This window comes from Gastrolobium bilobum, unplaced genomic scaffold (genome assembly GCF_033153095.1).
Source record: "Gastrolobium bilobum isolate Gb01-03AN ecotype WA unplaced genomic scaffold, APGP_CSIRO_Gbil_v1 utg41252, whole genome shotgun sequence".
Taxonomy (NCBI): domain Eukaryota; kingdom Viridiplantae; phylum Streptophyta; class Magnoliopsida; order Fabales; family Fabaceae; genus Gastrolobium; species Gastrolobium bilobum.
Genome location: NW_026896546.1, coordinates 127,132 through 150,255, shown reverse-complemented (window position 1 = coordinate 150,255; position 23,124 = coordinate 127,132). Strand labels below are relative to the sequence as shown.

The window sequence follows — 23,124 nt, the reverse complement described above, 5'->3', positions numbered from 1 at the left end:
CCTGAATTTATTACAATCTGAATCAGAGTAAATGGGGAAAAATAAATACCATAAATTTGGGGAGATAGTTTTTTTCAACTGCTTACTGCAAATGGAGATTAATGGAAGAATTTTTTTGCTGGCAATAAATCACGATAGCGTATACCAAACCCTGACAAAAAACATTCCCCACCTCATTTCTCCATCATTTTAAACAAAATCTCCATAACAAACACTCCCTAATAAGCTCTGGTGAATTAAACAGACAAAGGGAACCGGACAAGATAAAGCTTGAAAGAATCTTGAATAAGAAATCGGTGCAATCAATAGTGCAAAAAGCATGAACAATTGTGCGGTACTATTGGAATCCCAGCAGATCACATGAGACCAGAAGACCAATCTTTAAGGGAGAGAGAGGGACTATTATACCAAGGAAGAAATGAGAAGTAGAATATGAAGAGATACAATATATGAATGTATAGAATTTAATTAGTTCATGGTAATATGGTATCAGTGTATTTTTAGTTGTAAATATTATATATTATCAAAATATATGTTTCGAGAAGTTTCCCTGTTTGCAGTCAAAATATTCAAGTTTTGATTATATAGCTTATATCATATCAGAAAATAAGTTAATAGGGTCACTGTATTTAGCCGACTACATCTCTTCTAAGTTGGCATATCTTTTGAGTTGCATTTTATTATGTAACAGGATTGTGCATATAAATCATTAAAAAGATCATCACCGTCTCTACTTTAAAGCGAAATTAAAATAAAATAAAAAACACAAAAAGGTAAATAAAAAATTGAGCCTGTGCAATATCACACTTCTAAAATAATAAAATAAAAAGCACAAAAAGATAAACTAAAAATTGAGTCTGTCCAATATCACGCTTCTAGCCCAAAGGGTTCTTGCGTGAGGGGATGTGTTAGAGTGTAATATAAATCATTAAAAAGATCCTCACCTAACACCTTTAAGGGTCTTGGATTGAAGTGGTTCTTTACATACATGGTTGAATCAGATTAAATTTAAAATAAATTATTTTTTAAAAGCTTTTTTTAATAAAATTTTAAGTATAAGTTATTTTGAATGTAAAATAAATTATAGGGTCAGGGGAAGGGGACTTGCTTTTGCTTCGTAGACGGGCAATGCTTAGGATCATTCATTTCCCATTAGCACGAAGGTACCAGGAATCAAACCATATACACATACGACAAGTTGGGGATGAAAGCATCATTTGGGTTACAGACAAACACATAAGATGGTTCAAAGGCCATTGTCTTGGTTGACTTAAAAACAAGTATAAATTTCAACGTAAAAAAAATATATTCTATTTTGTAAGGAAAACAATAAAGTCTACACTTTCACCAAAGCATAAAAAAAAGGATATTGATTTTTTTTTTTTTTTGAAAAATGAATAACAGAATAATAAAATTAAGGCTCATTCGTTAAGGATTTTCGTGTACAATTTCAGCCAAATAAGAGGTATGAACTCATAAAACATTTTGCTTTCCCTTGAATTTTCTTCAGCTTTCAGCAGGACAGTCCGATTGCGGTTGTAATTTGACTGCGCCATACGGGTAATTTTAGCATAGTTCCAATTAGTTTGTATAAAAAAAAAGGTTATTACCAATTTAAAATTATTGCAGCTAGCATTCTTAATTTCACTGGCATCACTAAACTCGAGTTTTAGCGTCCAATGCCGATTTCAGAAATGAATTATATCTATCGGAAAGGCTACTCAAACCAAATATAAAAGTACTATACTTAATATTTTTAGTTAATGATGACATTCAAAATTTGTTCACATCGAGATCTTACCTAAGATTATAAAGAAATTAAAAAAATCATAAATCCTGGATTATGAAAATTAATATTTGTGCACAAAAATAATATTTGAATGCAAATTCCATTCATAAAAAATAACATTTAAATTTCAGCTTCATTCATAAAAAAAAAATACAAAAAGATAACAAAATTAAAAAAGAATTAAACATAAAAAGAGTTAAAATATAAAAATCAATTCCGAAATATTACCGAAATAAAGAAAGATTTTATCTAAAAGAAAACTGCTAAAAGATGTAATGATTAATTTCATAAAATTTTATTCCAAACTTTGCAGATAATATTTTGGAAAGAAAGCGTTATAATAACAAAATGCTGAAACGAAGAATAATGGAGGAAGACTCAAGACATGAAGTGTGTGCACAATGACAACTAATGGAGAGAGTAAGTGTGCGTACATGAAGATTTTATCTGTGGATAGTAAAATTTTACACATTTGATGAATTTTGGGAATCAAATAGTTGATCCACTATTATCACACTAGAATTAATATCTTTTAAGAATCTTTTATTTATTTCTCTCTTAATTGTTTGCCTTTATTGGACTTTCTGTAATATGAGCCCTCAAGTTGGGCCCATAATAGGGACAATATATCTAGGTGAGGTACAGCGTAACTTTTTTGTTCTGTGTTGTTTGGTAATTGAATGATAGTACAAGCAATTTTATGTTGTATATTGTTTGATATGCATAGCACACAAGCACTGAACAAATTAATAGTTTTTTTTTACTATAATACTTTTTATGTTGTAAATTGTTTTTTTTTTGTATTAAAAATATATATAGGGTAGTATTTTAATATTATACCCTTTATATGTTTAAACCCTAATCATATTTCGACTGTGGTAACTAGGTGTTGGGGTGATGTCGGAGAAGCTGTGGAGGCATTGCGAGAAAAGGATTTAACATGCAATCAGATCTAGGTTTTCTAAGACGGAGGGTTTCGATGATAAATATATGATTGTGAAGTGTGAAGGCTTTTAGAAAAGCAAAGAGGTTTACAATTAAGATTCAATTATGTTGAACCAAAAGTATGTGTACGTAAGATTTTTGTTGTTTCAGAATTGGGGAAGGTAACAGTGTGAGTTGTTGTTTGAGCGAAAGCGATGGGCTTTACAATTGTTGTGCCAGTACAAGAACCCGAGAAAATGGGATGTTGTAATGGATTGGATAGTTGTTGGGGGATCAGGGTAATTATGGTTTTGTTTGTTTTGTGTAGCTGGACAAAAAGTTGTCCCATGATTTCAGAAGGGCAAATAACTTTGATTTTGTCGGTACTTCGTCATTAATTTTGTCCTATCCACAATTATTTTTAACATCAAACGTCAGATAGAGAGTTTTATCATGTCGTATGCTTTGTTTTTAAGCAAATTAAATGTACCATTATAATCAACGTAGATTCAAAATTAACCCAACTCATTGACTTCTCAATTTTTAACTCATTGATTATTTGCTCTTTACCTCTCATTTGTTCTATACTACTAAGTTTATAGTCCCCTTCTTCTTTTTTTCGTCCCCTCAAATTATCGTGCCAATTAAGAAACAAAAAGCAATTTAATTAGAGGTGTGCAACAAATTTAAAATAGTTGAATCGAATTATGAACCAAATCAATTTAAAAAATTTACTTATTTTTTCTTTAATTAATAGATTTTTATTATTTCTAAACTTTCATTTCATTGATTGTCTTAAACTCTATTTAGAATTTAGCTATAATTTGGTGATCGTAATAATATTTGTATATTTATGATTAAACTATTGATAATCGGGTGTTGGGGTGATGTCGGAGAAACTGTGATGGAGGCATTACGAGGAAAGGATTTAACATGCAATCAAATCTAGGTTTTCTAAGACAGAGGGTTTCGATGATAAATATATGATTGTGAAGCGTGAAGGCTTTTGGAAAGGAAAAGAAGTTTACAATTAAGATTCAATTCGACTTGGGTTTTTTCTATTGAACCAAAAGTTTGGGTATGTAAGATTTTTGTTGTTTTAGAATTGGGGAAGGTAGTTGTTTGAGTTGTTGTGATTGTTCGAGTGAAGGCGGTGAGCTTTACAACTGTCGTGCCATTGCAAGAGTGAAGGAAAATGGGATGTTGGAATCGATTGAGATAGTTGTCAAGCGGATAGAGTAATTATGGTTTTGTATGTTTTGTGTAGCTGGACAAAAAGTTCCTATGGTTTCGGAAGGGCAAATAACTTTGATTTTGTCAATACTTCATCGTTAATTTTGTCCTATCCATAATTATTTTTAACATCAAATGTCAGACAGAGAGTTTTATCATGTCGTGTGCTTTGTTTTTAAGCAAATTAAATGTACCATTATAATCAACGTAGATTCAAAATTAATCCACCTCATTGACTTCTCAATATTTAACTCATTGATTATGTTACCTCTCATTTGTTCTCCACTACTAAGTTTATAGTCCTCTTATTTTTTTTCGTCCCCTCAAATTATAGTGCCAATTAAAAAATAAAATAAAAATATTTAATTAAAGGTGTGCAACAAATTTAAAATAATTGAATCGAATTATGAACCGAATCAATTTAAAAATTGTAGTTATTTTTTTCTTTAATTAATAATATTTTTATTATTTCTAAATTTTCATTTCATTGATTGTCTTAAATTCTATTTAAAATTTAGTTATAATCTGGTGATCGTAATAATGTTTATATAGTTATGATTAAACTTTTGATAATCGGTTGTTGGGGTGATGTCGGAGAAGCTGTGATGGAGTCATTGCGAGGAAAAGATTTAACATGCACTTAGATATAGGTTTTCTAAGACGGAGGGTTTTGATGATAAATTTATGATTGTGAAATGTGAAGGCTTTTGGAAAGGTAAAAAGAGTACAATTAAGATTCATTTATGTTGAACCAAAAACATGTGTATGTAAGATTTTTGCTGTTACAAAATTGGGGAAGGTAAACGTGTGAGTTGTTGTTTGAGTGAAGGCAGTGGGCTTTACAATTGTTGTGCCACCGCAAGAGCCCGAGAAAATGGGATGTTGTAATGGATTGAGATAGTTGTTAGGTGGACAGGGTAATTATGGTTTTGTGTAGCTGGACAAAAAGTTGTCCCATGGTTTCGGAAGGGCAAATAACTTTGATTTTGTCGGTACTTCATCATTAATTTTGTCCTATCCACAATTATTTTTAACATCAAATGTCAGACAAAGAGTTTTATCATGTCGTGTGCTTTGTTTTTAAGCAAATTAAATGTACCATTATAATCAACGTTGATTCAAAATTAACCCTACTCATTGACTTCTCAATTTTTAACTCATTGATTATGTGCTCTTTACCTCTCATTTATTCTCCACTACTAAGTTTATACTCCCCTTCCTTTTTTTTCGTCCTCTCAAATTATCGTGCCAATTAAAAAATAAAAAACAAAAAAACAAAATTTAGCTATAATTTGGTGATCATAATAATGTTTATATAATTATGATTAAACTTTTGATAATCGGGTGTTGGGGTGATGTCAGAGAAGGATTTAACATGCAATTAGATATAGGTTTTCTAAGACAGAGGGTTTCGATGATAAATATATGATTGTGAAATGTGAAGGCTTTTGGAAAGGCAAAGAGGTTTACAATTAAGATTCAATTCGACTTAGGTTTTTTCTATTGACCCAAAAGTTTGTGTATGTAAGATTTTTGTTGTTTTAGGATTGGGGAAGGTAGCGGTGTGAGTTGTTGTGGTTGTTCGAGTGAAGGCAGTGTGTTTTACAACTGTCGTGCCATTGCAAGAGTCCAGGAAAATGGGATGTTGGAATCGATTGAGATAATTGTCAAGTGAATAAAGTAATTGTGGTTTTATATGTTTTGTGTAGCTGGACAAAAAGTTGTCCCGCGGCTTCGGAAGGACAAATATTTTACCTACACAAATAGTTGTCCCACGATTTCGGAAGGGCAAATGTTTTTAATTTTGTCGGTACTTCATCGTTAATTTTGTCTGTATTTCATAATTAATTCTATCCTATCTGTTATGGACCCGTATAATGGGCCCATTAAGTAGCAAGCCCAACAAGGGGCAATCCAATATATGGATTGATACCAATAAAGGATAGATATCCAATAAGGATACTAATCCTAATACGACAGCATAGCTATCAGGCCTGGACCCTCATCAGATGAACCGAAGGCCCATCCATACTACCCACAGGTAACCTCTATAAATACAAAGGTAAACCCTAAAGGTACGTACGCTCTCTCTTACTGTTATGCTGTCACTGTGCGCGCACACACACCCCATTGGCTAACGCCGTTATAGTATTCTGTGCGCAGTGATCTGCTTGACTCAAGGGTATCTCCTTCATAGATACCTTGGAGAGGGCACTAGATCCAATATCAGCATACTAGCCTATTGGGCTAAACATCTCTGTCTCAAGGACGGAACATTGGCGCCGTCTGTGGGGAATTCATCTTTGAATTTGAAGTTCCCACCAATCTGATAAGGGATGGCAATCCAGACGAGGAGCAGTAGCCAGCAGCCACCCCCAAACCAGAATCAACCGTTGGATCCAGTCTTGGAGGAGGTAAACCAGCCTCCGAACCAGATCAGAAACAACATGGATTATGACCACGTTCAGGTCGAGGACGATGTCTTAGATACCGCTTCTACTCCAGCGCGTCGGGATAGGGGGCTGGGGCCAACGTAGCTCCAATAAGAAACAACCCTCCCCGGCATCCAGGAGATCTGGCTGCGGGTATTGCTCAATCGGCTGATCCAGATACTCGGTTGGCCAACAATGCGTTCGCTGCAATCATGGAACGAATAACAGACCTGGAAAACTGTAATAACTTGCAACGTCAGCAGGATTTCAGGGCTATACGGGAGGAAAACAACAGAGGAATGCGAGACCTGGAGCGGCATTTAACGTAGTTGACTAGACCAAGAGCAATTGAAGCTGATGGCCAACTTGTCAATGGCCGAGAAGGAGCTCGGAACGTGGTTTGCCCAAATCGGGTTCCCCATGCAGAAAATCATACTAGGCCCGATCCAGTGAACGCTGCAAACCCAGATCAGAGAAACTAGGTCGTAGATGGCCAAAATGCGCAAAATCATGTGGAGCAAGCTAACGGCTAGGGTGACCGGGTTCTGATTCACCCTGACCAGAACGCTCAAAACATTCAGGGGCGAGTAGAACCCGGCGCGTATAGAAGGAAGTATAGCAGGGGGTAGTATAATAATAGCCCTTTTACTGGCGAAATATTAAATGTTGTCTTCTCGGAGGATTTTGACTTGGCGCGTCTGCCAAAGTACGGTGGGAGCCAGGATCCGCAGGTCCATATAGATGCTTTTGACACGGATATGTACATCCGAGGAATTGATGAACCTCTCATATCCCGGATATTTGCCATAACACTGACTGGAGTAGCGCAGGCATGGTTTTCAACCCTTCTTGCTAATTCCATCGGGTCATTTGAAGAATTCGGACAGAAGTTCCTCTTGAACTTTGCAACTAGCAAAAAGCATCCGAAGTCCGAGTTCACTCTCGGAAAGATACGACAGCAAACCGGAGAAACCCTCCAGAAATATCTTAATCGGTTCAAGGATGCTGCATTGCAGGTCCCGGGGCTGCAAGAGAATGTTCATGTTCACCTTATTGTGGTGGGTTTGGATGGTGCATCCAGACTAGCCAAGTCGGTCTATAAAGACCCAGTAAGGATGTTGGAGAAATTCAGAACTCGTTCGAAGAAATATCTCGAACTAGAGCAAATGGAGATTGCAAATGCGCAATCCGATTAGGGCAAAATGTTAAGCCCAAGAAGAAGGAGCCCACCTCAAAAGGGGAAAGAACGAGTTGACAGTAAGAAGAAAGATCAACGCCCCCGAATCCCGGACATGAGGTATCGGGTTGAGAGATATGACAAGTATACACCTTTGAATGTGTCGCGCTCGTAAATCTGGAAGGAAGTGGCACTCACGGAGATGAAGAAGGTGGAGAGACCCAGGCCTATATTCGACAGAGGGGGTTTGGATAAGTCCAAATATTGTGCTTTCCATGACGGACCGGGGCATACTACTGATCATTGCTGGGATCTCCGAGATGCGGTGGAGAAGTTTGTTCGAGATGGAAGGCTACGTCAATACGTGATAAAACCCAAGGTTCCAGAAACAATAAAAGGAAGTTGTGAAACAAAAAATGGAGCAAAAGTCTCGTTCCTGAAAAGAAGAACAAACAGGATAGGAATCCGAAAAATGATCCCAACTATGACGAATTCTCAGAAGTGGAGTTTGATTGTAATGTAATTAGTGGAGCCTTTGGGGGAGGAGGAGATACTGTAAGTGCTAGAAGAAAATATCTGAAAGAGGTACTCTCTATTCGAGATCGTCCCAAGTTCAAAGAAGACCCAACCAAGCCAGACCCTCATATTTTGTACTTTACCAAAGAGGACATGCGCGGCGTGTTGCCGGGTCATGTTGACGGACTGGTCATTGCAGGGACCCTAGTGAATTGCAGGGTTCGAAAGATTTTCGTGGATGCAGGGAGTTGTGCCGACATCATACTCTGGGACGCTTTCAAAAAGATGAACCTGGATGAAGAGTACCTCAAACCTTGCAAAATGACGCTGGTAGCCTTTAATGGAGAGCATAGACCTCTTAAAGGCTACATTGATCTCAGATTAACCTTGGGAACAAAGGATGCATTCAGATCAGAACGGGTTAGGTTTATAGTGGCTGATTTCCCTTCAGAATATAATATAATCATGGGAAGACCGACCATACAACAATGGGTATGCAAAATGTCTCACCGGGTTGATGCTCAACCCGTCGACATAAGGGGGCAAGGGACATCCCGCGAGGAAAAAATTCCCTCATAAGCGGAGCATGCAAGTCTACAAAAACGCAAACACATTCAGGGGTAAAAACCTGGAGAGATGCACTCATAAGTTCATCCCGACTACCGGACACCCAGGTAGCCGGGCTGAGGGGCAACTGTTATGGACCCGTATAATGGGCCCATTAAGTAGCAAGCACAACAAGGGGCAATTCAAGATATGGATTGATACCAATAAAGGATAGATATCCAATAAAGATACTAATCCTAATACGACATCATAGCTATCAGGCCTGGACCCTCATAAGAGGAACCAAAGGCCCATCCACACTACCCACAGGTAACCTCTATAAATACAAAGGTAACCCTAAAGGTACGTACGCTCTCTCTCTTACTGTTATGCTGTCACTGTGCGCACACACACACCCCATTGGCTAACGCCGTTATAGTATTCTGTGCACAATGATCTGCTTGACTCAAGGGTATCTCCTTCATAGATACCTTGGAGAGGGCACTAGATCCAATATCAACATACTAGCCTATTGGGCTAGATATCTCTGTCTCAAGGACAAAACACTATCCATAATTGTTTTTAACATCAAGTGTTAGACAAAGAGTTTTGTTACGTCGAGTGCTTTGTTTTTAAGCAAATCAAATGAATCATTATGATCACGGTGGATTCAAAATTAACCCAATTCATTAACTTAATTTTTTACTAATTGATATGCTCTTTACATTTCATTTCTTCTTCATTAGTTAGTTTTTAGTCCCTTTATTTTTCTTTTTTCTTGGTGGCCTCAAATCACCATGTCAATTAAAAAATAAAAAATATTTAATTACGGGTGTGCTACAAATTTAAAATAATTGAATCGAATTATGAACGGTATCAATTTAAAAATTGAACTTATTTTTTTCTTTAATTAAATCGTTGATTTCAAATTGATCCAACAATAATTAATCATGTAATAAACCTAAAATGGTCATATTTTTTATTTTTTTATTTTTTCATTTCATTGATTGTCTTAAAATCTTTTTAGAATTTTGCTATAACTTGGCGACCGTAATAATGTTTATATCAGTGTTTTAAAACCCGGTTCGACCTGGGACTCGGTGACCCGGTGGGTTCCCCGTTCCGAGCAGGTAGTTGGACCGCTTCTGCAGTCAACCCAGATTGGACCTGTTGACCTTGCCGAAACCCGGTTGACCCGGGTTAGACCGGTTATTATATTTTTTTTTTGGTAATTTTTTGTTGTTGTTGATAAGAACTCTTGAATTATATCATATTCATATTTTATGATGAATATGATTAAAAGTAAGGTGAAAATAATAAGGTATTTTAAATTAGTGCAGTTCGTTTATGTAATTTAGTTGTATCTTATAATGATCTCATGAAGTTAAGTGATGATAAACACTGATGGTCTCATGATCTCATCTCAATGGTGGACACTTTTTTTTAGTGTATATTTCATGCATACTATTTGTTATCATGATAACGGTGACATTCTTTTCTTAATGTATATTTCATGCATACTATTTGTTATTATGATTTAATTTATCCGTATCATGTCAAGCACAAAATGTGCATTTAACTTATATTGCAATTTTAATCCAATATTAGGATATGGTCTAGAGCTAGAAGCTTAGAAATATATAATATTTGCTATCATTGAAAATCAATTTATTTTTTGAAGCTCATTAATAGTTTTCATATGTGAATTTTTATTAATATATTAATATTTTTATACTTGTAATATGTGAACAATAAATCCGGTTCAACCCGGTTGAACTCGATTAAACCAGTGACCCAATACCTCGACCGGTTCGATGACGTGTTCGAGTTTTAAAATTTTGGTTTATATAGTTATGATTAAACTTTTGGTAGCCACTTAATAACTGCAATTAATCATTACTTAAGGAAAAAAATAATATTAAAAGCATTGTTGGAGCACTTCCATCAGCCTCGAATGTGGGCTGGCATGTTCCTGGCGAGCTCAATCTTATCGATCTCTCCATATTTCTTAAGAAGATCCCGAACATTATCTCCATTCCATAAAAGATGCCGTGTATCAATAAACACTGTTTTAACTTGCAATTCAAATATGTTAAATATATAAATAAAATCATTTTAAAATATCAAAATCATTTATAACATTATCACATTAATAAGTATTACATTAAATAGTTTCTTTTTCTTTACATTCCATATCAATGTCTCATTAAATAAGTAAAAGAGAACTGATAAAGTGCACTATTATATAAATAAAAATAGAATCATTATTGCAATATATATTGTTATTTGTCCCACAATAAATAAGTTATTAAAAATATTGAGATATTAATTATAAATCGAGAACAATGCAATGTACTCAAACAACACAATTTTTAAACAAATAAAAAATGAATTCAACTGCTTAAATCAAGACAAGTTCACATGATTTACCGAACCCACTCTTAATTTCAACTACTTAAATCATTAAGTGTTTATAAATTTTAAAAATATTTAATTTTTTTAGTAATTATTGTCAAGAGTAATCCGAAATCAAATTAAGAGTGGACGAAAATGAAAATTTACTTTTGCCATCAACATGTTTTAGTTTTTTTCAATTAAATGAAAAGTGCAGGTACGATGGTTATTTGATAGGGTTTTCAATAATAATAATATAATTGAAGGAGATGCAGCGGAGGTTGACACATGAGTGTAAATTTCGAGTTGTTGCGTGTTATGAATGGAGAGAGAATGGATGTGATTGGGGTTAAACAATAAATAATAAATAAATGATAAATGACAAGGTAACCCCTCTCTCTCTATCTATATATATATATATATATATATATGCATGTGTGGTGTGATCCAAGCATGTAGATGTAGGCTACACCTACACCCCCAGTCTACGCAGGCACACAATTGGTCCACGTTCCTCACGGGCCATGGAGGCGCGTGGACCCCGTGCCTTTTAAATCTGGATTCCCTCTTTTGATAGCCACCTCCCAATCTCAAAATACATTCTTTTTCTTTTTCTTTTTCTTCAAATTTCTTTGTCAAATAAAACGCCCTCTCTCTCTCTCTCTCTCTCTCTCTCTGCCAAACAAACAAAATTTCCTTTTCTTTTCTTTGGGTTCTCACAGTTCCCGGAACCTTCTTCTATTCTCTTCTTCTCTTCACTTCTTCTTACTTGAATTCCATTCATTCCCATGTGGTCATGTATATGATATAAACTTTCTTTTCTTCCCCTTTGCATATATTAAAGATAAACTCAACCATCTATCCATTTTTCGATACTCAAGAAGAGAGATGAGATGAGGCCGAATCAACTGCCACCACCCACCGGCTCTGCTTCTGCATCCAACAACCGGGACCGTCCCCAGCGCCGCCGCAAGGACAACCTGACCTTGCCGCTGCCTCAGCGGAACGCACCATTACCCATGCCACTTCCCCTTCCGCCGTCGTCCGCCACCTCAACCTCCGGGCCCACTTACCAGCTGATCCCTTTCTCGGAGCTCGATCGCATCAGTCGCATCGGCAGCGGGAGCGGCGGCACCGTCTACAAGGTGGTCCACCGACCCACCGATCGCGTCTACGCCCTCAAGGTGATATACGGTCATCACGAGGATTCGGTGCGTCGGCAGATCCACCGCGAGATCCAGATCCTTCGCGACGTTGACGATCAGAACGTGGTTCGGTGCCATGACATGTACGATCACAACGGCGAAATCCAGGTGCTTCTCGAGTTCATGGACGGTGGCTCGCTGGAAGGGAAACACATCCCGCACGAGCAACAGCTCGCAGATCTAGCTCGCCAGATTCTCAAGGGGCTCGCCTACCTCCACCGCCGGCACATCGTTCACCGCGACATCAAGCCGTCGAACCTTCTGATCAACTCGAGGAAGCAGGTGAAGATCGCGGACTTCGGTGTGGGTCGGATTCTGAACCAGACGATGGATCCGTGCAATTCGTCGGTGGGTACGATCGCGTACATGAGCCCGGAGAGGATAAACACTGACATCAATGATGGGCAATACGACGCATACGCTGGAGATATATGGAGCCTTGGGGTTAGCATCTTGGAGTTTTACATGGGCAGGTTTCCCTTCGCCGTTGGCAGGCAAGGTGATTGGGCGAGCTTGATGTGTGCCATTTGTATGTCTCAGCCACCCGAAGCCCCTCCAACGGCCTCGCCTGAGTTTAGGGATTTCGTTTCCCGGTGTTTGCAGAGAGATCCCTCTCGTAGGTGGAGCGCTTTAAAGTTGCTGAATCACCCTTTTATAGCTCAGGGGATTCCTCACCATAACCAGGTTCCTCACAACCTTCATCAACTACTACCTCCTCCCCCCAGGCCACTCTCTTCATAGTCTCCCTCTCTCTCTTTCTTCTTCTTGTTCTTGTTCTTGTTGTTGTTGTTGTTGTTGTAATTCTTCATTAATTATAAAAACAAAATCGGTGGTGTGGTGGGAAGGGAAATGCAAAATCAAACCAATCTTGTCTCATCTTTCCCTTTTTGGTTAATCCTAATCCTACTGTGTTGTACTTGTGTTGCGGATTTCATATTTGAATCTTTGAGCCTTTGGATTTTGGATATGATGATGATTTGCTCTTACCATAACATGAATCTGGCATGGCACCTGTCTTTTTAGCCTTATCTTATGTACGGAAATGTAATCCTTCTGCCAATATCCCTAATTGCTTCCGCTTCAATTTATGTGCTTTTTCCCCTCTATTTTGTTTTGTTATCTTTTTTTAGCCCAATGAGCGTGTTATGTGACACCCGAGTACTGTTGGAGGATTTTGCTGAACAAGAACCTGGAGGTGAGGTGGAGAACGGAGATAGTCTCTTCTTCATTATCGCTAGCTAGCACACAAGAAAGAAGAGTTTTTTTTTCGTATTTGGTTGAGATTGTTAGTAATAGTAGTCATCAATGGTTGCGGAGCCAAGTGAGGCTCCTCTCTTTTAATAGGTAGAGTCAGGAATATTTTTGGGGTCCCATTTTGGTTCACCTTGCTTCGTTTTCCTTGGAAGGATGTTGTTGTACACATTTGCAATTTTTTAGAACATCATCGCTCTCTTTAATTTAATGTATTTCTCTGTCTCATACATTATAATCGAACGACTTTCTTTCTGTGAAAATTGATTCTAATTCCTATCAAGCATCATTAGTGGTACCATGGTGGAAAGATGGAATTTACCGTTGTATATTTATCCTCATTACTACTTTTCTCTTTGCTTGGAATGAAAGAAGGAACAAAATTTCATTCCAACATCGATTATTCTCTTGATAGTTGCCATTTACTGGAAGGTAATATCCTCTTTTTAAGTACTTGGACGGAGTTATTTGAATTCATATATCGTGGTTATGCCTTATATTTTTAAAAGAAGAAAAGCTCCAATTCGTATCGTAATTTTTATATACGCTGCAAACTTCTTAAGAAGATAAAGGCTCTGCAAATTTGATTATTGCGGAGCTGGTTGTGCACTTCATTCTTCCCTCGTTACGTATGGTTTCATCGCATTCGATTATGGCTAGTTTTCAAGATCCTGCAATTGCTCGAAATGGAGCTGCCATTTGCGGGGTAGCTACCAATAGGTAGGTGGGTGGGTAAAAAGTGGGAAAGAGGCTTGAGATGCCATCATTAGTAGATTAAAAGTTGAAAATCTAAAGGGGAGAGACATGTATCTCCACTACGTGCCAATCATCTTGAGATCATACCACATACTGATTTTTTTTCTTTCTCGTGTGTTGGTTTTTATTGCTAGAATCTCGAATTGTAAAATGACATGGCAAACGAAGAATGACTGTATGAGCTGGCGAAGCCTCAGCTTCGTGTATCTTGTCATGATCAAAACCTCTTTTAACCTTGTTTAGAATTTCACCTACCAAAACTCCAAAAGTAAGAGAACGTAGACTGCCCGTTTGGATAGGTTATTTTTATCAAGTTATTCTTTTTTTCAAATTATTTACCCCATTTTGTTATGTTTTCGGAAGTCACTTTTAAAAAAAGAGTAAAAGAAAAGAAAATTAAAATACTGATTTTGTTGTCAATTCTTGGTTTCTATAAAAAAAAAAAAAAATTAATGGCGAGGTTATCTACTGAAATCTTTAATGGCGAGGTTGGCTAATTGGAAAACTGAAAGTCAATTTCAGGAAAAAAAATTAAAATACAAAATGTTTCAAAGTATTTGATTGCATAGAACAGTAGTTCGAATTGGAACTAACTAGAATCTAAATTGAAATAATTAATATAGGTCAGAGAGTTGAATATTAGGAACAACACCCTTTGCAAAGGCAGATTTTCGTTGAGAGAAAGCAATAATAGATGGATGTGCTAGCGCTAGCGCTAGCTCAAAGTGGGCAAAAAGTGTAAGACAGTTGACTATGAGAATTAATGATAGATGCAACTACAGAACAGCAGGTGCGTGCGTTCACCATTTCACCAACAACATAAATGTGAAAATATAAAACAACTAGTCATTGGTATAATATTAGGCCAGATTTTGCTGCTTAATTAGTGTACGCTCTCACCGTGTATGCGAAATAACATTGTGTTAATTAGTGTAAGGCTCAAAGAAACTTCGAAAGGTAATGCATTAAGTAATTTTTAAAATGTTTTAATGCATTAAGTATTATATATTTATTGAATGTTTTTAATATTTTTAATTCCTTAAGACACTCGTTGATAGAATTCAAATCAAAATCCAGGAAGCTGCGTTTGATGAAAACAGTCAGAGACGGGAAAGCAATTCTTGATGTCATGTGCTCCACTACTGCGTCTTGTTTGGGCTAAAAGTCTCTACAGTGAAGTCCAAAGTCACCGAGCACGTGCGAACAATGTTACCTTTGGGAGAATTTTAATTTCTTGCACTAGTAATTAAATAAATACTTATCATATATGCATGAATGATGAATCTTCGTTGTTAGTAGCTAGCTAGTTGCTGGCTTTAGAAAAAGAGGGATTGGATTGGATGCATATATATACTAGTGTCTAACCCTTTTCCGGATCCTATATTTTTCGTACAGAGGCTTTGGATAGGCTTGTTGGCCTTCTTCTGCATTCTGATTTGCGACGTGTAGTTAGTTGACTATTCTTTTTGTCCGTTCATACTGTGTTTTGAAGTGCATTGCATAGCATGTATGAAATTTCTAAACAGTGGTAAATACCATTTAGGATTCCCTCAATGACAAGGTCCAATTGAGTCCACACAAAACTCCATTAAAGCATTCGATTCCTAATTCAGTAAGTCACCTATCTAACCATAGATTTAGTTTAAAACAAATATTATACACGCCAGCTATATAATTTCTGTTAATATGCAAAAGATTGTGTTCTCATCTAAAAAATTCTACAACATTTTGAAGTAACCAATTAATAGATATTATCTATAAATATACTATTAGATTGATGTAAAATATTGATCTAAGTATTTTTTTGGTTTATATATATATTTTTAGTTTGAGTTGTTATGTTATTTGATGAAGTAAAAAATCATTGGCATAAAAGAATATATTATTAATATATACGATAATGTCTTGAAAATAATATTCCAAGATTAGAAATATTACCATGAAATATTATATTTAGGAAGTCATGAATGGTTGATAAAATAAATGCAAATTCAACAATTCGAGGAAATAGCTTGGGAAGAGTTAGGAGGATTGTAGGAGTTGGATAATGACATAAATTAACTATAATGGGTTAGTGTTGTGGGTATGTACTTTGTAATGTGGTTTATACTTTATATTAGCTAACTACTAAAATGTCATACAATTATGTTGAATGACATGTTCGCCACATTAATTTTTAAGGGCTAGTTGCTTTTGACATGCTATGTCCTATCATCTTAAGATTCCCTCAGGCACGAAGCTAATGATTTGTCTCTCCTATAATAACATAGGCCAGACCCTTTATATGCACATTCCAACACTATTTTGATTTTTCATTGTCATTCACAACTTGATTTGTAGAGTCCTTATAAATGTACAGACAGAAGATAGGTTTTAATATAACCAAAAGCAACAAATATAAAAAATGGGCAAACCACCACCTAAAAAAAAAAAATTGAGAAACAGTACTCTGTCTAAACACTAAGTTTACATAAATTGAGTACGTAATGTTAAGAAAATAGTTATATGTATTTTTTGAAGTTAATGCTTATTACATGATTTTCTTATGGAGAAATATTATCTCTTGTATATTGATTTTGTATCTTGTTAATGCTTTATGCTAGGGGGAAATACTTTCTCATGTTGTTAGATAGAGTATTTCTCATATCACTCATACATGGATGTGTGCTTTATTTTTATTTTATTTATTCAAATTGACATGGATGTTTGACAAATTGATTATTCCTTTGTCAATTTGAATCAATTAAATAAAAAAAAAACTTATTCACTAAACAGTATGCAATACATTAATGACATGTGCCACTTTTTAATTTAAACTATCTTGATGAAAATCTGTAACGGGATGATACAAAGAAAAAAAAAATCTACAATTGGAGGTATCGTTAGGCTGTTAGGATAATGTTAACAACCTTGCAATATAGTTAGAGGAATTGTCATATGTTTAGTGACGTTGTAACAGTTTCAAGGCAGTTGCAACAGCAATCAATTAGTTTATCATAGTTACTGATATAATGGAAGTGTTAATACTAATAGATAATAAGTAAGATAACTTTTCTCTCAATGGGTTTTCCTTACGTACTTTGTGCTTGTGTACCTAACAAAATCACACCATAAGGTGTTGTTTATTCATTCGAATGGATTGGGGAAAATAAAATAGAGTTGTTAAAAGAGAAGTGAGCTCATGACAAGGATTGACATGATGGAAATATATTCATGGAACAAGTTGCATTACGCTTTAGTTTGAATATATTATTATAAATTATAAATAAATAGAATCAAAGTTAAAGCGTTGTTTCTTTCAAATTGCTTTTCTAAAGAAAAATTAATTACAAACTCATTCATCATCATATGGTTTGGATTAATTGCATATACATAGCAATTAGCTCCTTTTCATTCTTGATGCCTTTTCTCCTGGCAATGAAAAAAATAGTTTTGAGAGAGTTGTTCTCTATATGAATCCGATAAAGAGTGAAGAAATCAATTATATATAAGTATAACCTGTTTGATCAGTGCATGGGTCCTTCAAACCGTAAGTCTAAGTGCTTCATAAATCTTTAATTTAAAAAACAAATATTTATAATAACTCAATATACTTTCGCCAAAGAAAACAACGTGTGCATGGATATATAACTAATTAACCACTAAATAAGTAACAAATGATTCAATTTATGAAACTAACTTCAGATTGATGGCTAGTAAATAGTAATGCCAAACTGGAATCATTACAATTATATGCTGGTTTTATCTTTATTTAAATTTCTTTATAGTGTGGAAGGAGGACCATTTTGCTATACCAAATATACAACAAATTAAAAGCAACAATACATTTTTGTTTATACGAATATAAAGAAAATGAAAGTCCATAATTGAATGAAATTTTTACAATAGATTGTTCTGAAATAAAAGAACATCAAACTAGTTACTTATACATGGCTGACATGCGTATTAATTGTGGTCAAGCCTCGCCTTTGCCCTTTCTAATTTGTTGAAGCTTAAGCGGGCATAGTATAATAATATGAAATAAGCATATATATAATATCATACAATAATGGAAATGGATTATTCAATTTGGAACACCTGTTGCAAGCTTTGCCCTTAGATCCTTTCGTAATATTTTGCCCGATGGTGACTTGGGAATGGCATCAATGAAGAATACTCGGCTTATTCTTTTATAAAACACCACCTGCGCGTGATCATCATGCACACAAGACACGTTAATGATTAGATTCGATCCATTGCTACCTTTGAACAAAAACTAGGTGGGGTGCACCGTGCACGAGATATTAAAATCTTATCAAGATTTTCAAAGGAAGTAGTTCATCTCCGTGGTATTTTTTTGGTTTTTTTTTTTTGTTTGTTGGAGTTGGTGAGAATATATATGTTCTAATTCAATAAATAAAAGTGTAACATCTCTAACTATGTAAAGGTAACAGGAAAACTCAATGTAATATTTGCAAAAAATAAGAAGTAAACAAGTAAAAAATGATAAAAACAAAATTACCTGTTTGGAGATGAACTGCTTAATTTCATCCTCAGTTGTATCGATATGATCATTTGATCTCACCACAAAAGCAACTGGGACCTCACCAGCTGCTTCATCCTTCATTCTGAAAATTCAAAATTTCTTATTAATTACAAAATGTGAGGAATTTCGTTCGGTGAAATGTATATATAAAAAAATTGCACCAAAAACATAAATAAAACATGGGGCACTTACGGGACCACAGCAACATCGGAGATACTAGGATGGGAAAGAAGAAGGGATTCGAGTTCAGCAGGAGCCACCTGGAACCCTTTGTATTTAATCAATTCCTTCAGCCTATCAACGATGAACAACTCATCATCCTCGTCGATGTACCCAATGTCACCCGAATGCAACCAACCTTCTTTGTCTATAGTTCTTTCAGTAGCTTCCGGATCGTTTAGATAACCTGAACGTTTAACAATTTAGTATGTGCCAAGCACTTGGTTTAAATTATTATTTTTAAGTCATTTTGTTATAAATATAAAGTTTTCTTGCTTTTTTAATATATTGAGTAGTAAGCAATAACTAGAATTTCCTTTTCCTTCCTTTTTTTTTTCTTTTTAATTTAATACTTTCACAATCCCATTGTCTACTAGTTAGATGGACTTTATGATTGGCAATTAATATATATAACTGGTTAACCTAAAACATGGGTGATTTTGTTCGTGGTTGGCATGCAATGCTATATATGACTCATTTATTGACTTTTCTTTCTATGTTTAACCTTTGACAATTAGCTAGTACCATTATTTGACAAAATGCATGATTTGTTAGTGGGTTGACGATCGAGGCCTTGACTTAACAGACCATCCATATTGAAGAAACTTCAACCTTAATCAAATGCAAGATTTGTTATTTGGATAGACTAAGCCTTGTGGGGTAAGTTATAATTAAATTACCTTTCATGATTTGGTCACCTCTAATACAAATTTCACCAGGTTGATTTCGGGGCAAAGAATTATCAGTTTCGGGATCCACAATCTTCATTTCTGCATTCCTGACGACGGTTCCACATGCACCCGGTTTTCCATCTATTGGCTCTTTAGCAAATGTTAAGCACATGGTCAACACTGGACCTGCCTCCGTCATCCCGTATCCCTGTATTTAATCATCAATCTATCAGTTCTTAATTAATCCTTTAATACTACTACTTTTTAAAGAAAATATTTTTTATTTATTTAACAAATTGAACCCTTTATACATGTGATAGAGATACCATAACTGAAATGGTCACATACATCTTGAAAATACTACGAAGGAAAACGTTTTAGAAATTTTAAGACAAGTGGCAGCCGTTTCATTCTATATATTTGTGTGGTCAAATCTGGAGGATAAATGAGTCAACTCGACCTAAATTGGGCTAAGCGTGATGTAGGCTAACATTTTATTCAATATATATGAGTAGGATATTGTAACAATCGATTAATGTTATTATTAAAATTATTACCTATCAATTTCACCATTAGATCGATTATGTTAATCCAATAGTTATATTTATATCTATTTTTGTATGGTTATATTTTTTCATATTTAAAACTTTATATTAATTGATAATAACACCGATTAGCTAGATATATAAAGAAAAGAATACCTGTCCGAGTTTGGCCTTGGGGAATTTGGCCCTGAGAGTGTGTTCGAGTTCTTTGCCAAGGGGAGCACCTCCAGATTTCAACACCCTAATGGAGGAGAGGTCATAGTTATCAAGGTCTGTGGACTTGGCAATGGCCAAAACAATGGGTGGCACGACTGGAGCAATTGACACTTTGTATTTTTGAACCAGACCCAGCAACCCATTAATCTCGAACTTTGGCATTAACAAAATAGCAGCTTTGGCCCTCAAGCCGCAAAGCAGAACAGAGTTGAGGGAATATATGTGAAACAAGGGAAGCACACAGAGTATGACATCCTCTGTGTGAAAGTAAAGGTTGGGGTTGTCCCCATCCACCTGTTGTGCTATGCTAGTAACCAAACCCTTGTGTGTCAGCATCACCCCTTTTGGCAACCCTGTTGTCCCCGATGAATAAGGCAATGCCACAACATCATCAGGGTTGATCTTTACCTCAGCCATTTCATTCTCATCTGCATGAGCCAGCTCAGAAAAATGAAGATGCCCCTCCGGATGAGAGTCCACGAACATGAGCTTCACATCCAAATCCTTAACTTTCTCATAGTAACAGGCTTGAGTTATGAGCAACTTGGCATTGGAAGCTTTTGCTTGTTTAGCAATCTCAGCGGGGGTGAAGAAAGGGTTAGCAGCAGTGGTGATGGCACCGCGAAAAGAGGCACCAAGAAAAGCAAACACAAATTCTGGACAATTGGGAAGCAGGACCATGATCACGTCACCTTGTTGGATGCCCAATTTGTTGAGACCCGAGGCAACTCTTCGTGCGGTGAGCTCCACGTCGTAGTAGGTGTAGATTTTCCCCGTTGGGGCATTGATCAAACAGGGTCGTGATCCCAACTCTGCTAGGTTCTCAAAGCAATATGAATGAAGGGGAAGGTGTTTTGGGATGTAGATATCGGGAAGCTTTGACCTGAACATAATGTCCTTTTTTGGTTGCTTCATTTCGTTCTCAATACCCATGAGATTGGCAAGGAAGAATAAGAAAGTAGGTGTGTGTGTGAGTGTGTCTCGATCTCAAGTATGAACCTCTTCCCTGAGAAAAAAAGAGGAGCATGATTGTATTTGTAATATAGGACTGGGTTATGGTTAAGGTGGTGGTTGGTGAGGGGCAAAATGGAGATTAAGGAAATATTAAAAGGGAATACATGAAGAACTAATAACACATGGTTGGAGTTGGAGTTGGAGAGGTGTGAATGTAAATGGAGGGGTTGGTGAGAGTGGAATATGCTATTGGTTCGTTCGTGGTGTTGCTGCTTTCTCCAAGCCTAAGGCTTTTTTTTTAGTGTTAGTATTTACCTACCGCAAGAACAAGACCATTCCATTTGGCCATAGTAGCGTGGTTTGTTTTGTTTGGAGTACCTTTTTCCCACTCCACGTTTCTCTTCTCTTCTCTTCTCTTCTCTTCTTCACCTACCACGCCATGACGATAGCAGCAATCATTCACCATTGGTTAACAGGGCCTAAGCCCATGGACCAACTTCTTGGGCCTTTACTGGACCTTTGATGCTTGCTGCTTCATCTTGGAAGAACAGCGTGCCATAAAAATAGTGTGCCAATATTATGGTTCAAAATGAAAAGAGAGGAAGAATGGTATGAAAACCAAGTTGTAGGAATGAACAAGAAATTAAGAGGAGCTCGGATCCAGCTTAGAGAATATAACTCAGGTGAAAGAATGAGACTTATATGAACTGGAAAACGATCGAGCAATAGCTGTTAACGTCTTGAAGAAAGAGGAGTTTTTAGAAGATAGATACAGGTTCCTAATTTTGTAACGTTAACATTAATTCTATGCAGTTTTTGTTGATTGAGTAAATATTTATTGGATTTATTGTAAATGTAATTAAATAAGGTAAAACTCTAAAACACATGATTAAACATAACAAAAAATTAAAAACAATAAATGAATCAAAATTAAACTCATGTTGATGTTAATGAACTTAATAAAGATAAAAGGCTAGGCTAGGCTAAACATCGTACTAAAGAAAAAAGAAAATTCAACCTTGTGAAGAACAGTTACATTCTTTTATTCGATTCTTTCATCGGCAAATGATTTCTGCTTCAGTGGCTTAGAGATTTTTTTTTTCTTGCTACCAAAGCACAAATCATTTGCCCTTCTTTTATTTACCTTTATATAATGTTCTCCTTTTGTCGAAAAAACATGGTTTGAAACAGAAACATAATTCAGAAAAAGCGAGGACGAAATCGGGCGAGGAAATTGAACACAATGGTGTGCAATTACATTCGCGAGGGTACTCGTTCCCACATTACCTGTTCTGGACGAACATTTGTATGGATATCTATTTTGGTTATCTCCTCTTATTATCTCTATTCTTGGTGTATATATGGGGCTAGCTTCCGAACAGTTACCTTTATTATGGAAGTGGTGGATACCATCATACCATCGTGGTAGGCCCACTTATAACTCCATTACTTGTACTACTGGCTGACTCAACCAACTGCTAACTCCACTACGTGTAATACTCACTGACATGACCACGCCTATCCGGGTAAAATATATCTGGGTTCTGTGTCCTTTACTCTTACGAGCAAGTACGGCTCACTGTATGAACCCGGAACACTACCACAATTGAATCTTGGAAGTTGTTCACGGAGAAACCAATGCCCCAAGCTTAGTTAGTTTGAGGGTGTGGCTGATACAACACGTAAGACATCCAACCGCTTACGTGGGGCACCAGCTTGGGCACGTGACTACACTTGAAGATGCAACGTGGCAATTGAAGCGGTTAACCCT

At 36.1% G+C, this 23,124-nt stretch overlaps 3 protein-coding genes across 4 annotated transcripts; 2 read left to right on the top strand and 1 right to left on the bottom strand.

The window, feature by feature from the left end:
• Positions 1-7,757: 7,757 nt before the first annotated feature.
• Positions 7,758-8,650, top strand: LOC133300433 (uncharacterized). The gene is made up of 2 exons (XM_061499978.1): positions 7,758-7,956; positions 8,055-8,650. The coding sequence occupies exons 1-2, from the start codon at positions 7,758-7,760 to the stop codon at positions 8,648-8,650; spliced, it is 795 nt and encodes a 264-aa protein (XP_061355962.1).
• Positions 8,651-11,646: 2,996 nt separating this feature from the next.
• LOC133300412 (mitogen-activated protein kinase kinase 5) lies at positions 11,647-13,760 on the top strand. The gene is made up of 2 exons (XM_061499947.1): positions 11,647-12,900; positions 13,347-13,760. The coding sequence occupies exons 1-2, from the start codon at positions 11,905-11,907 to the stop codon at positions 13,365-13,367; spliced, it is 1,017 nt and encodes a 338-aa protein (XP_061355931.1). The 5' UTR covers positions 11,647-11,904; the 3' UTR covers positions 13,368-13,760.
• Positions 13,761-18,067: 4,307 nt separating this feature from the next.
• On the bottom strand, positions 18,068-21,811 carry LOC133300408 (4-coumarate--CoA ligase 1-like). Of its 2 annotated transcripts, none has more exons than XM_061499942.1 (5): positions 20,340-21,811; positions 19,648-19,846; positions 18,941-19,154; positions 18,725-18,830; positions 18,068-18,406 (listed from the first exon to the last, which is right to left on the bottom strand). In XM_061499942.1, exons 1-5 carry the CDS (start codon positions 21,330-21,332, stop codon positions 18,287-18,289), a joined length of 1,632 nt encoding a protein of 543 aa, XP_061355926.1. In that variant the 5' UTR covers positions 21,333-21,811; the 3' UTR covers positions 18,068-18,286. The 2 variants fall into 2 exon arrangements, with proteins under 2 accessions (XP_061355926.1, XP_061355927.1); XM_061499943.1 differs by having other exon boundaries at positions 18,274-18,403; positions 18,715-18,830.
• Between the last annotated feature and the right edge of the window lie 1,313 nt (positions 21,812-23,124).

Coding starts and splice junctions, on each gene's coding strand:
- LOC133300412 (XM_061499947.1), top strand. CDS start 11,905: ATGAGGCCGAATCAACTGCCACCACCCACCGGCTCTGCTTCTGCATCC. Junction 12,901..13,346: donor GGATTCCTCACCATAACCAG/GTTCCTCACAAC, acceptor ATCTTTTTTTAG/CCCAATGAGCGTGTTATGTG.
- LOC133300433 (XM_061499978.1), top strand. CDS start 7,758: ATGAAGAAGGTGGAGAGACCCAGGCCTATATTCGACAGAGGGGGTTTG. Junction 7,957..8,054: donor TCCAGAAACAATAAAAGGAA/GTTGTGAAACAA, acceptor ACGAATTCTCAG/AAGTGGAGTTTGATTGTAAT.
- LOC133300408 (XM_061499942.1), bottom strand. CDS start 21,332: ATGGGTATTGAGAACGAAATGAAGCAACCAAAAAAGGACATTATGTTC. Junction 19,847..20,339: donor CCAAGGCCAAACTCGGACAG/GTATTCTTTTCT, acceptor GATTAAATACAG/GGATACGGGATGACGGAGGC. Junction 18,831..18,940: donor TCCGATGTTGCTGTGGTCCC/GTAAGTGCCCCA, acceptor TTGAATTTTCAG/AATGAAGGATGAAGCAGCTG.